Raw genomic sequence first — 15,287 nt, 5'->3', positions numbered from 1 at the left:
GTCGTCAATTAAAATAAAAAAAATATTATTAAACATGAATTGAATTTTGTATGAAATCTACAATAATTATACTGTAAAATTTCGAATTTAAGTTAATTGGAAATAATAGATTTGTTCAATTCGAATAATTAATCGGTTAACCGAACGATGATCGATTGGACCCTTATGTTAATGTACATTGGGGAAATAACTATTAACATTTGCAAATATTTTTCATATATGTATTAAACAATATGAAAAAGTTCATCATTATACCCTACACCACTATAGTTGGGAGGGTATTATACGTTTGTGCTGATGTTTGTAACATACAAAAATATTGGTCCAATACCCACCTTAATGTATACCGATCGATTCAGAATCATTTTTTGAGTCGATTAGGACATGTCCGTCCGTCTGTCCGGCTGGCTGGCTGTCTATGTAAACCTTGTGCGCAAGGTACAGGCCGCAATATTCAAGATAATTTGATGAAATTTGGACCAAGCATGTTTTTTGGCACAAGGACGAAGCCTATTGAAAATGGTTGAAATCGGTCCATTATTTCACCTAGCCCCCATACAACCGTACCTCCCGATTTGAACTTTTTATGCCATAATTACGTCAAATATTCTGATATCTCTCTAAAAATTGGCACAAATAAGTTTTATATAAGTATAAATGACACTGCAGATTTTCGTAAGGATCGGCCTATATTTGACCCTAGCCCCCATACAAACCCCCCTTCAAAAAATGACTTAAACGTCTAAAATTGACTTGTAACCATTTGTATCGCAATGAAACTCAACAAAAATAACTGTTATTTAGAAATATATCCTTTTGCCAAATTTACCGGCCCATATTTGACCTATATAAAGCCTTTTTAGAAATTTTATTTTTTATCAATAAATTTCTTAAATATTTTGGAATTATGGTAATATTCAACATAAAAGTTTCTTTACAAAAAATAAAAATTTTATAATAAGTAAAAATTTTAAAAATATACTCATGGTGTACGGTATTACATGGTCGGCCATGCCCGACTATACTTTCCTACTTGTTTAAAAAAAAACAAATAAGAGTTCTATATCTTATGTACCCTTCACCATAGTGTGTTTTAAACATATTAGTTTAATACATTCTTTCCCGACTACACTAATATTGCATCGAAAGCAAAACAAAATGAACAACAACAACGCTAAACGATATAAAAAATACACAAGGCATCTAAACCAACAGACATCCAAACATACATAACGAAAAACAAAACAAAATAAACAACATAAACAACAAAAACAAAATAAACAACGCAATAAAACCAACCTACATTCATATATTCGAACAGAATTCACAAAAACAAAAATGAAACAAATAAAAATAATTTTGTTTACTTTTTTCTTAATTTGGTCATTTTTTATTCGATTTTTGGTTAGAAAAGAAATTTTGTTGTATCAACACTGGCTACAAGCTAACTATCATGTAATGCGGGAGTACCCCAAAATGATCTAGAGAGCATTTTGTTTCGACATGTTTCTTTATTATTTTGAATTTTGTTTTATATTTTTGTCATTTTCTCGTATACGTTGTGAAATTAGAGTCAGTAAATTAGAAAAATTAATTATAAAAGGTTAAATATTTCTAAACTCGGTACCTAAATTCTAAATTCTGCTGATTAATATTGTAAATATAATACATTAACAGTTAACATTACACATAATATTTTAATATTTATTTTAAATTTGGATCAATGGTAATCATGGAAATAATTAACAAATCATTCATAATTTTATGGATACCGGTGTTATTATTAGTTCCCCTGCAGAAAACTGATGTCTATTAATTTTAACGAACAAATAACATAACTTGTATTAAGGCGAAATGTAATTTAGATAACTAGTAGTTAAATTTTAAATATATTTAATTAAAATGTAGCAGTAGGGAATACAAAATAAAACTATTACTTGACTTTTCTGCAACTATTTTTTTAGTAACTAACTTTAAGCTAGTTGAAAAGTCATGCAGAGTCGTACAATTGACTATTGCGTAGGACATCACCATGTTAAAATAGTCAGTTGGCTCCATTAAAAATAATTCAAGAATCAACCATAACTAGTTGATGAAAAAGTCGGCTTTTAATGCATTTAAAGTTAGTTGAGTTACTGGCAGGGAAATAATAGACATGAATTACTTTCATTACATATTTATGTTAATATTTAAAATAAAGAAAAACTTGAACAATAAGGTTTATATTATATATTTGGCCTGGTGCGTGATGTTTTTGATTCCAAATGACCAAAAAAATTATTTTCCTTACTTATACAACATTGGTCATTACAAAGAATTTCGACAAACTTTTGATACCCCTAATGTACATACATACGTACATACATACATACATACATACATACATACATACATACATACATACATACATACATACATACATACATACATACATACATACATACATACATACATACATACATACATACATACATATGTATTTTTATTGACGGGGATAGTATTTTTATATTTTTACATTGAATGCGCATGTGTAGTATTTTATTTCATATTAAGGGTTAATCACAGATGATAATCTACTTTTACAAAAGTCAGTTTTGACGGGTCTGGTTATGACCATGTTATAAGTTTTTGTGAAAAAGTAAAAAGTAAAAAGTTATTATATTGTTTAAAATTTAAAGTTGATAAATTCATTCAAAATTTTAAATGGTTTTGCTGCGAAGAACGCTATACATAATATACATAAATAGTAAATAAAACAGCACATCCTTGACTATTGATTTAACTTTTGTATTCTGCCAAATGTCTCTTTTGGATGGTGGTTATATTGTAAGTATTCTCTTTCAAGTTCATCGTAAAATAAATAATATTTACATTGTTTTTTTAATCAAAATATGAACCTTGTATTCATCTATCATAACAATACACTTACGCATTTTTGATCAAAAGAATTAGAACCTATCGCTATGATTAAAAGCAGACATATAACTTTTGAAAATAAGTACGAAAGCATAGTCGGGCCTGACCGACCATATGATACCCTACAACAGTTATGAAAAATATGTACCAAGCCCGATAAAGTTTTGAGAATATATTTATATAATATTTATTTGTGCTGAATTTCATCGCGATATTTGTTTTTATAAATTAATTTTGGACATTCAAATAATTTTCTGAATGGGGCTTTGTATGGAAGCTAGGGTCAAATGAGGCCCGATCTATATGAAATTCGGCAATGTATAAAACTTGGCTTGTATTAAACTTAGTTGTGCCGCCTTTTATCGATATAACGATATATATTTAAAATAACAAGTAGAAAAATATAGTCGGACATGGCCGCCCATGTAATACCCTACACCATGAGTACCTATATTTTTAAATTTTTTATTTTTCATAAAGAAACTTTTATGTTGAATTTTACCGACTGACTACACCAGTCAGTATGTTAAAAAGTGGATAATTTTTAAAAAATAAAGCATTTAATTTTTTTAACCATATTGTGAAATATTTTTACGTATTGACAAAAAAAAAAAAAAGATTTTCCACCATGAGTACCTATATTTTGAAATTTTTTATTTTTCATAAAGAAACTTTTATGTTGAATTTGACCGACTAACTACACCAGTCAGTATGTTAAAAAGTGGACAATTTTTAAAAAAGCATTTAATTTTTTTAATCATATTGTGGAATATTTTTACGTATTATTATAAAAAAAGAGTTTTTTTACGAGAGGGCTCATAGGGGAGTTAGGGTAAATATGGGCTTATCCTTATAAATTTTGGTAGAGGTATTAACGTCTACTTCAAAGTTATTAATGTAAATTTTAATCGATTTATTAGAAATTATAAGTGAATTTTGACTTTCAAGTCATTTTTCTGAAAGGGAGTTTGTATTTATCGTTCTATTAAACTAAGTTTTTCAGATTTTTGTTGACATAATTGAACATTTATCGTAATTATGAGCCTAAAGACCCGATTCGGGGGGTACGGATGTATGGGGGCTAGGCGAAATAATAGTCCGATTTCAACCATTTTCAATCGCGTTCGTCCTTGAACCATTAAATTATCTTGAAAATTGCGAACTGTAGCGTGCGTACAAGATTTAGGACACACAGACAGACAAAGTAATTCTGAGCCGATTGGTACACTTTAAGGTGGGGTAGGTCCAATCTTTTCGGGTGTTACAAATATCAGCACAAACGCTTAATACCCTCCTCATTATAGTAGTGTAGGGTATAACAAAGAACAGCTGTTATTTGACGCTGTTTGGATTACATTTGGTTCGTAAGATCATATAATCATTTTACCAAATGACAAAATATATATTTGTAGGCAAATCAATTTGTTTTATGATAACCATCCGCATTGCTGTTTGCTAACATGATTCGAACACAGATTCGAAAAATTAAGTTTTTTTAATCGTGTTAAATATTAATATCATATACTTTTATATAAATTTAATTTTAAACCTAATAAAAATAGGTAAAATTAAAACAACTAAAAGTATTATATTTGGCTATGCCGAACCATATATACCCACCATCAAACCTCGTTTGACTCGAATGAAACTATTGTCGAATTCCATCAATATAGTCGAATTTTTAGGCCAGTTATAAGCGTTTGAATGATTTTCTGAATGGGCTCTTATATAGGGGAGTATGGTCAATTATGGGCCGATCCTCATAAAATTTGGTAGACAGAATTTGGTTCGTATTAAATTTATTTGTGTCGACTTTTATCGCTACACTCGTATTTTTAAGCCAGTCCTTTTGTGAAGGAGACCTTATATGGGGCGTAGGGTTTTTTACGTTTATTTATTTTCATTTTTTAATAATATATAAACTATATAAACATTAGTTAATAATAATATTTAGTAATATACAAAGTCCCATATTTGAGCTCTCAAGTATTATCGGTAATAATTATTCTATTTTTTTAAATATTAATGTATTATCTTCTTTGAATAAAGAATATATTATGCTTATTTTAATGAAAAATTAAAAAAAAAACATTACATTTTTATTGGAAGAGTTTAAAAGATTGTCATATAATAAAAAGAATTATATAACACGTTATTAATTTAGCCACCAAAAATTTTTAGTATTTAATCTTTGTAATCTACAAAGTTTTTTATTGCCCACCATTGTGCTATATCTTGTATCATTTGAATTTAAGTTGCAATAAACTGCTTTTATATTAGCCCTTCTAAAATTATGATAAAATATTGGGACACAATTTTCATTTTTAATCATATTTATTTTATCTAAGTATAAAAAGGCTTCCGGAGGTTCAAAACCTTTTTCCAATATATCGATAATATATTCTTCATTCATGTAGAATGGAGCCATTATTGGATTGTTTTCTGTATTTGTTGTACATCTTGTTATGTGATTTCTTATTAAATATATAATAAAATTATCAATTCTTATAATATTTGAATAGTAATATAAGTTTTTATTAGAAATATATTTTATATAATTACTTTCAGATGATCTAAATTTATTCGTACAAGCCCTTAAACACTTTCTTTCAAACACTCTCAACTTTTCCATGTAGGATGGAGAAATATTGAACCTAATTGGGCAACCATATATAATGATTGGTCTTATAATTACATTATAATTTTTACTCTGGGTTTTATAAATTTCGAGTAAAATAATGGTTTATATAGAAAAAATGCTTTTTTAGCTTTAAATAATATTTCATTAATATGGTTGTTAAAATATAAGAATTTATCCAAATAGATACCTAAGTGTTTATCTATTTCCTTGTTTGGAATTTGAATATTATTTAAATTTGATTTAATACCAAATTGTTTGGAATTTTTTCTTATATTATGGGGCGTACGGTCAATTATGGAGTGATACTCATAAAATTTTGCATAGTGATATTGGATCATAAGAATCTTACTTATGTCAAATTTCATCGCTATATTCGTATTTTTAAACATGTTATGACTGTTGAAGCTGCTTTTCGTGGGGCCACTTGTATGGGGGTTATCCGAAAACGTGGACCAATATTACCCATTTTAAAGCCAAAGATACCTTGCCTATTAGAGATATTTATTTGAAATTTTTCAACGTCTACGAATTTAATAGTTTTTATACCCATCACCCGTCATACCAAATGTTGGAAATGGACCCACAAAAAAAAAAAAAAAATAATTATATATATATATATATATATATATTATATTATATATATATATTATATATATATATATATATATATATATATATATATATTATATATATATATATATATATATATATATATATATATATATATATATATATATATATATTATATATATATATATATATATATTATATATTATAAAATTTTATTAAGTAAGAAGTAAATATAAACTATTGCGGTTAGAATTTTCAAAATCGTTAAGTGTGTTTTTTATTTTTACTAGAGGGTAAAAAAATTGTATATCCCAAGGCATTAGAATAAGAATTATTCTTATATTAATGTAATATAAGCAAAATTTGATGAATCTGGTTCTATATTTTCCTAGATAAACTATATTTTGTATTTTATTCATAGTCTATATTGAAATTTCGCTCGTTATACTCTAAATGTTCATATGAATGTGGAAATTCTTTAAGTGAAATTTAATGATTCTATCTCTAACCGTTTCTCAGATATGCGAATTTTTCTATTTTATTCATAATGGCGCTCCAAGTCCTCTCAGATGAAAGTTTGCTCTTTTTTTCTTAAAAATGTTTAGGTGAATATTAAAGTTCTTCGTGCAAAATTTTAAGAATTTAGTTGTATAAGTTGTATAAAATTCTTACTTTAATAATTTCCAATATAAACGAATTTTTGTGTTTAATTTATATGGAAGGTGCCACGACCCCTAACGCTAGTCCTCCCACATTTTATACTAAATAATCATATTGACACTAAAGTGGCTCCGAAAAAATTTAGGACTCTAACTCTATTAGCTATATTATCTCAAGAAAAACGAATTTTTGTATTAAATTAATATGGGAGGTGCCGCTCCACTCATGGGTAGTTCGCCAATTTATTACTTAAAATGTTTTCATCGATGTTACAGTTATTCGTGCAAAAATTTAAGATTCTAAGTTTTGAATATAAAAGAATTTTTGTATTTAATTTATATACCCAATTTTAAGATTATAACTGTATTAGTTTCCAATATAAACGAATTTTTGTATTTAATTAATATGGAAAGTGCCACGCCTCCTAACGCGATATTGACAGTAAAATGGCTCCGACAAAATTTGAGAACTCTAACTGAAAATTTTTAGGGAGTCGTTCCATAATTGACTCTATCCCCCATATAAAGTCCCCTGTAGAAATGACTATAACGCTAATTACTGGCTTCAAAATAACTATATGACGAAATTCGAAGTAAGCAAGTTTTGTATGACCCGGTTCATACTTGATCATACCCTCCACATTAGGTCCGCATCAGAAATTACTTTTACGCTGACTACTTTCTTAAAAGTACGAGTACCGCTCTGAAATTCGAATTGATATGGTTCTACAAAATTTTACGTGGAGTAAAAAAATTCTAGTTCAACAAATATTCAACATAAATATGCATAATTCAAAATCATCCTGCAAATTTTATTTTAATACGTTTGTTCAATTCACAATCAAGTTGTACATTGTATCTATTAAAGTGTAGTAACAGTGATTGTGAACCGCAAGTCATAAGTTTATGTTCACAATGAAAAAAACAATCAAAACAAACAATGTCAAAAGTTAAAAAAATCAAATAATATTAAACTAATTAAACGAGCAAAATAAACCAAATTAATTTCTTTTTATTTAAAATTCTATTACTTTCATTATTCCACATTTTAAACTAATAAATAAACAGTTTTTAATAAAATTTTATTTTTGTTTTGGTAAACAGCTGTTTGTTTGTTTTTTATTTATATGTTGAAATAAACAATTGACAACACTGAACATTCTTACGACTTTCGAAAAACATATGAAAAATTGTCGTAAGAGCTGTATAGAGCTTTTGCATAGTGCCGGTCCACACTAGGAAACTTTCGTAGAGAAACTTATTCTTAATTCTCTTTTGAAGTTTCCTAAATGTCCACACATAGAAACTTTTATTTCAGAAACTACACATTAATTGCATTGATTTGTTGTACGAATGAGAAGAATAACAAAACAAGCTTCCGAGTACGGGAAACTCCGTACCGTGAGAGATGAATGATATTTCTTCTCTTTCTCTCTCATGCAGCTGCTGACATACAACGCTACAACATCGACTGTGAATTGAACAATTATTTTGCAATCAATAATTTTAGAAAATATGCATTAATTTACTTATGCATATATTATAATGCATTTTTATACTTTAGTGGGCAGGGTATATTGGGTTTGTGCTGATGTTTGTAACGCACAGTAATATTGGTCCTATATCCACCTTAATTGACTGAGAATCATTTTCTGAGTCGATTGAGCTATGTCCGTCCTTGTAATCAAACAACAGGTCGCAATTTTGAAGATAATTCAATGAAATAGTATACTTGCTCTTCTATGGTACTATAGACTATAGAAAATAGTTAAGATCGGTCCATTATTTCACCTGGCCATTATACAACTGTATCCCCGAATAGGGCTTGTAAACCTTGTAATCAAACTACAGGTCGCAATTTTGGATATAATTTAATGAAATTTAGTGTACGATCTTCTATGGTAGTGTAGAGGAAGCCTATTGAAAATAGTTAACATCGTTCTATTATTTCACCTAGCCCCCATACAAACTACAGGTCGCAATTTTGGAGGTAATTTAATGAATTTTGGCATATTAAATTTTATAATACCGTTGACGAAGCTTATTGAAAATAGTTAACATCGGTCCATTATTTCACCTAGGCCCCATACAACTGAATCCGCCAAATAGGAGTTTTAAGTTCATAATTATGTTTAATATACTCTTATCTCGACAAAAAGCTACAAAACCAAGTTCTAGCCTTGATGACCCTCATTAACTTTATAATTATAGGGCCTCATTTGATCCTATAAAAAGTCCATATTAAAATTTTACTTAAATATCCATAGTTTTATTAAGAAATATATGGCTGAAGTATATCTGATTCAAGGTACTATTTAACTATGTGATTTATTATGAAAACTAAATCACATTTTATTCGTATACTGGTGTAGGGTATTATATAGTCGGCCTCGCCCGAATATAACCTCTTACTTGTTTAAAATTGCATTAAATTCGAAATTGTTATATTTTTTCGAACGGCTTAGAGTTTTTGTTAAAGACTTCATTAAGAGCGACATATACGTATATAACATTACTAATTTTAATTAACGGGAAGGATGTGCTTTACACCACTTTAGTGGGGAGGGTGTATTGGGTTTTTACTAGAGTATTTAAACGATTAATCGTCGTTCGGTTAATCGATTAATTTTTGACGATTAATCGTTCGAATAACGAATAAACCGAACTCACTATTTAGCAGTAAAATTGCTATATATTTTCTACAAAATTTAATATTTTTATAATAAATTTTCTTCTTTTCTTAATCATTTCTATATTAAAGAAAATTTATTTGATGGTTTTTAAAAAGAAAACATTTCTACAACCAGTTTTTTGGGAACATTGTTGTATTCTTAAGTACATATTTCTAATAAGTTTTTCAGCAACAGTTATAGTTGAACGAGTGTTCAATGGAACGTATGAATTCTAGAACTCGTTGAAAATCTTAAAAAACAGAAACATAGAATTGAAGTGAAAATAATAAGACCAATCGGCTCAGAATCAGTCGATTTAGCTATTTCCCTCACCTAGCCCCCATACAACTGAACCTCCAAATAGGGCTGGAAAGCCTTGTAATCAAACTACAGGTCGCAATTTTGGAGATAATTCAATGAAATTTGGCACATTATATTACTTTGCCTCCATACAACTGAACCCGCCGAGTAAGGCTATTAGGGCATTATATGGTCGGCCTCGCCCGACTATAACTTCTTACTTGTTTAATTTAAATGTGTAAATAATTAACTAATGTTTAGTGTTAAAAACTTAATTTAGCGGATGAACATGTGAACATGTATACTCGTATTTTTAATACAGTGGTGAGGTTTAAAGTAATTTTCTGGAGAAAATTGAATGTGGGAGTTTGATAGTTTTCCTCATCAAATTCAGTTGAAAAATTTTAGTTTTATAAAACTACTGTAATTTGTAATAAAATTTAAGTTATGAGTCAGTTATAGACCGATTTCCTTTATATTTGAAAAGGAGTTTTTGGCTAGTACAAAACTTTTTTATGAAGAATTTCACAGTCAGCATTTTTGAGTCAGCAATAAGCCTTAAAGTAATTTTCTGAAAGGGACCTAATAGAGGTAGGGTCAATTACAGACCTATTCGGGTGTTCCGTTGTATGGAGGCTAGGTGAAATAATGGACCGATCTTAAATATTTTCAATAGGCTTCGTCCCTGGGACAATAGAAGATCATACGTTTCATTGAATTATGTTCTTTGCGACCTATAGCTTGATTACAAGGTTTACATGGACAGATGGATGAACATAGCTAAATCGACTCAGGTAATGATTCTGGGTCGATTAGTATACTTTAAGGTGGTTATAGGACAAATATTATTGTGCGTTACAAACATCAGCACAAACCCAATATGCCCTCTTCACTAAAGTGGTGTAGGGTATAAAAATTAAAAAAAAAATCAATTTGTTAGCATTCGCTCCAACATCTTAGCATGCTAACATTTTATCGCGGGTTTATGATTTCAACATGTAAAATTTAAAAGAGCTTCGATCACGCGATATTTTTGATGTTACGCTGTTAGTGTGCTTCACGAAAAAGCCCTTTTTATGAATATATTAAATTTACGCTGTTAGTGTGCTTCACGAAAAGGCCCTTTTTTGAAACATACGTTTGTAACTTTAAAATATTTCTTAAAGCAAAAATTACATTTAAACTGTATTAATTACACTAGGTTTTTGGAAGAAAAAGTTTAATTTTTCAAATTTTAGTTTTTTTATATAAGCAATTTTATTTGTCTTGCAAAACACTTTAAAAATTGGTTTAATTTCACAAATATATTAAAAAATTTATAACTCTTACTTCCAAGGCTCTTTCGGAAAAATATAAATGTCAATGTTTGAAATGAATTGAGGGATGTATTCAAATCCGTAAGTTTGTAATTTTGGAATAAATTGTCAATAATATTATCGAAATTTATGTATTTTTTTAATTAAATATAAAACGTACAACAAAACTACTAAAAATTTGGTAAAAATAAAAAGAATTAACAAGAACTCCTAAAGCATGACAAAAATTAAAACCTCTTTATTTTATATAGGAAAAAAATTAAAATTTCTTAATTAACCATCATACCTAGCTTTATCCAAATTTATATGTTTAATTTCATGAGCAAACAAAAGGTAATAGTTACAAATTATATACCCGTTTTATACCCTTCACTTTCGTGAGAAGGGTATATATAAGTTTGTCATTCCGTTTGTAATTTCTATAATATAATTTTCCGACCCTATAAAGCATACATATCCTTATAGATAGCGGAGTCGATTAAGCCATGTCCGTCTGTCTGTCGGTTGAAATCAGTTTTTAGAGGACCCCAGATATCGGCGAGATACGAATCTTCAATAATTCTGTTCGAGAAGATCGCTATTTGAAATCAGCAAAATCGGTCGGTAAATAACGGAGATATGAGCAATAATCCGAGACAACCTCTGAAAATTTTTCAAAAAATGTCATATTTTTTTCATGCTTTGTTAAATAAGCAACAACTACACTGTACATTAGAAAACTATGTACACGTGTGTGTAGATGTATGTAGATGGTTTTATTCAGCTGTGTGTTTTTGTTTTGTGAATTCTCTTCGTTTATTTGGATGTAGGTTGGTTTTATTGCGTTGTTTATTTTATTTTTCTGTGTTTTTCGTTATGTATGTTTAGATGTCTGTTGGTTTTGAAGCCTTGCGTATTTTGTTTTTTTTATTTCGTATAGCGTTGTTGTTCATTTTGGTGTAATAATAATGTAGTCGGAAAAAAAATTATAAAACTAATATGTTTAAAATACACTATGGTGAAGGGTATATAAGAATATAGCACTCTTACTTGTAACATATACAAATATTTCAAAATACTAAAGGTATTTGTAAAAATATATGAAATCTCTTAAATTATTTCTATCACCTCGAATTTAAAAAAAAAAATCATTGGGTCCCAAATAATATTTTAGAATACAAAAATTTGTTTTTTTTTTTTTTTTTTGTTTAAATACTAAAAAAAATAAAAATGCTAAAAATATTTTATAAAAATGCTTAATAAAATGCCAAATGATAAATTAAAATTTTACAGCTAAATCAGAAAAAAATCGTGAATCTAGCTGCTAAAATGGTAACACTGTTTTATATATTTCTTTACGTATAATTGGCACACAAATTATATACTATAATCATTCAACAAGTGTATGCAGCCTACATTGGCAGAATTGACTTTTTCAATTGTAAGCCGTCTTCTTAATACCCAAATGTTGTAAAAACAAGTAAGAGTTCTATATTCGGCTGTGTCGAATCTTATATACCCTTCACCACGGTTTCTAGGTTCAATTTTATAGAAAATTCAAAAAGTACCTTTTGTAGAACGAAAAAGTACCAACAAATCCCCTTTGATGTGTTCTCGTCTAATTCAGGCTCATACATACTTAATTTCATGCTTCTAAGTTCATTGTTATAGAAAACTCAAAAAGTACATTTTGAAAAACGAAAAAGTAGAAAAAAGTTCCCTTTTATGGGTTCTCATATTATTCCGAATCTACATACTTAATTTCATGTTCCTAGGTTCAATATTATAGAATATCCAAAAAGTACTTTTTGAAAAAAGAAAAAGTACAAAAAATTCCCTTTTAAGGATTCTCACCTAATTCAGACTTTACATACTTAATTCATATTTCTGGGTTCAATATTATAGAAAATTCAAAAAGTACCTTTTGAAAAACGAAAAATTACCAAACAGGCTTCTAACTTAAGCCAAGCTCCACAGACTTAAATTAATGTTTCTAGCCAATAACAACACACTAGTGCTGATCTCGCTCTGCTGCTCTTGCTCTGCTGCTTTCGCTCTGCCTTTTTTTATAAACAAGGTTGTCTCTAAAATCTGATTTCAACAAACATATATAGGACAGGAAAATTATATTATAGAAATTACAAACGGAATAACAACCTTATATTTACCCTTCTTACGAAGGTGAAGGATATAATCTGGTTTCAATCTGTTTTTTGGGAATTTTTAACTTTAAGTGTTTATTTTATAGTCATCTTTTGAACATAAAATTTTATGAACGTATTCTTTCAAGTCTTGTGAATAAAAAATCCTCATCACTTAATTTTCAATATATTAAAACCATGTTCCCATGTTTCAATTTATTAATACCATGTTAATTCAGCCTCTGAATGACGATAGTCAATTAATATCTACGACACATTCGTAATTAGTTTTTTTTTAATTTGACCAGCCCTCAGGTGCTGACCCCTACTTATGTGAAGCATTATGTTGGAACTAGGAAAATAGGTTGTGGGAAGGAGGATAGAAGGAGTAGTGTTTGTGGACATTTGATTTAAATCTTCTTATATCGAAAGTGGCAGGGAAAACTTCTGCAGGAAGTTTATTCCACATACGAAGAGTGCGGCTGAAGAATGAATTTTCCCTGTAATGTGTTGTGCGGTCCACTGACCAATCTACCACAATTGGGTGTGTTCTTGAAGAAAGACGTGTGATACGCAAGAATATACGGGTATCGGGAACACGTTCCGTAATTTTAAAGCAACACATTCCGTTGTAGTATCGATAGAACAGTGAAATACACCCCACGTTGCGACGGTGCTCCATTAAATCAATAGAGTTGAATACCCTACTGTCACCGATAAGTACGTTCGCCCTCTCCTGTACGCGGTCGGGTCCATACATGAGAGTTGTTTTCCATTTTCGGTCGGATATAAGTGGTGTAAATAGTAAGATCAGATGGAGTGAAGTATGCCTTACACCGTTTCAAAAAACCGAGACACATGGATGCTTTGCACTGAATTTTCATGCCCAGAACATCAAGAGTTTCAGATTCCTTATTATTTACACCACCCATATATATAGATGGAACAACAATATCTGCCAAGCGTTTATATATCAAAAAACAACATTGAGTCTTACGGGCGTTAAGATCGAATGTTAACACGACCCCATTCAGAGATTTTTATCAAGTCGTGATTAAGCGATTCATTCATATTGCGCCTAATTGCTTCAATCTCTAGAGGACTTGGCCTATGATTGAATGAATAAGAATGGCAGATACTGTTGTCATCAGCAAAAGAGTAGACATAGAAGATCATTTATAAAGATCAGAAATAGGGTAGGGGAAAGAACGGAGCCTTGCGGTACCCCTGAATTAATCTTGAACTCGTTTGATGAGATCCCATCTATAACAACTCGTATAGTGCGATCTCTGAGAAAGCTCGAAATAAATCGAGATAAGTTGAAGCACTGCTTCAAGACCAGTGCCGGTATGCCATCTGGTCCAGGAGACTTGGAGATTAGGAGACTGATTAGGGTCAGTCAATGTTTGGTCGTCCTTGAAAAGCGTCGGAATTGAAGAACTGGCATTATCCTTTACACTTTTTACGAACGACCAAAAAGTTTTGCTGCCCCTAGGAGCAGAATCTTAGCGCGGAGGTGCTGCTCGTGTAAAGCTTTTTGACGTCTTAGCACTCTGGCACAAAACCCCGCCTTTTTGCGCAGCTTATCAGTTTGGACGTTTTTGTTATTACGCAAAATTCTGAAAGCTTCCTCTCTGGATTTAACCACTTCTGATTTAACCAAGTCTTTTGCTTAGGCCTAATCGACGATTTTTTCGATGAAATGAATGTTTTCATTGCCAGTATAATTATATTTTCAACCATTTTCGCCATGGCATTTGTTGTCTAGGAAACAAAGTTTCCAATTGAATTGCCTATAGAATTCGTTGAGCTGAGCCCAGCGAGCCTTTTCGTTAATAAAAATAAAACGTTTCGAAGCTGTTTTTGAAACGTTGCGAAGTTCAGAAAGCGAAAAGAAGGCGGAGATGGTGCAGTGATCCGAATTTTCCAGAGGTTCAAGAATATACACTTCAGGATGTGAAGTGAGAAAAAGGTCGAAATATGTGTTGGTTCATTCACTAATTTTCTTTCTGTTTTATTTGAGAATATTGTTCTTGATGCATTTAAATTGTATTTTTTATGTGTATTTATTGTGTTTTATTATAATTTTAAAT

The 15,287-nt window shown here is 29.7% G+C and overlaps 1 protein-coding gene across 1 annotated transcript in view; it reads left to right on the top strand.

The window, feature by feature from the left end:
* Nucleotides 1-2,577: 2,577 nt before the first annotated feature.
* LOC111681669 (endoplasmic reticulum metallopeptidase 1-like) overlaps nt 2,578-15,287 on the top strand; it is a 237,587-nt gene continuing 224,877 nt past the window's right edge. Inside the window, exon 1 of the mRNA XM_046948809.1 lies at nt 2,578-2,826. Coding sequence (XP_046804765.1) covers nt 2,800-2,826 — 27 coding nt within the window. The 5' untranslated portion in view covers nt 2,578-2,799. The remainder of the gene's footprint in view (nt 2,827-15,287) is intronic.

Source organism: Lucilia cuprina, chromosome 4 (genome assembly GCF_022045245.1).
Source record: "Lucilia cuprina isolate Lc7/37 chromosome 4, ASM2204524v1, whole genome shotgun sequence".
Lineage (NCBI taxonomy): Eukaryota > Metazoa > Arthropoda > Insecta > Diptera > Calliphoridae > Lucilia > Lucilia cuprina.
The sequence above is the reverse complement of the archived record's forward strand: the minus strand, read 5'-3'. Positions and strand labels throughout refer to the sequence as shown.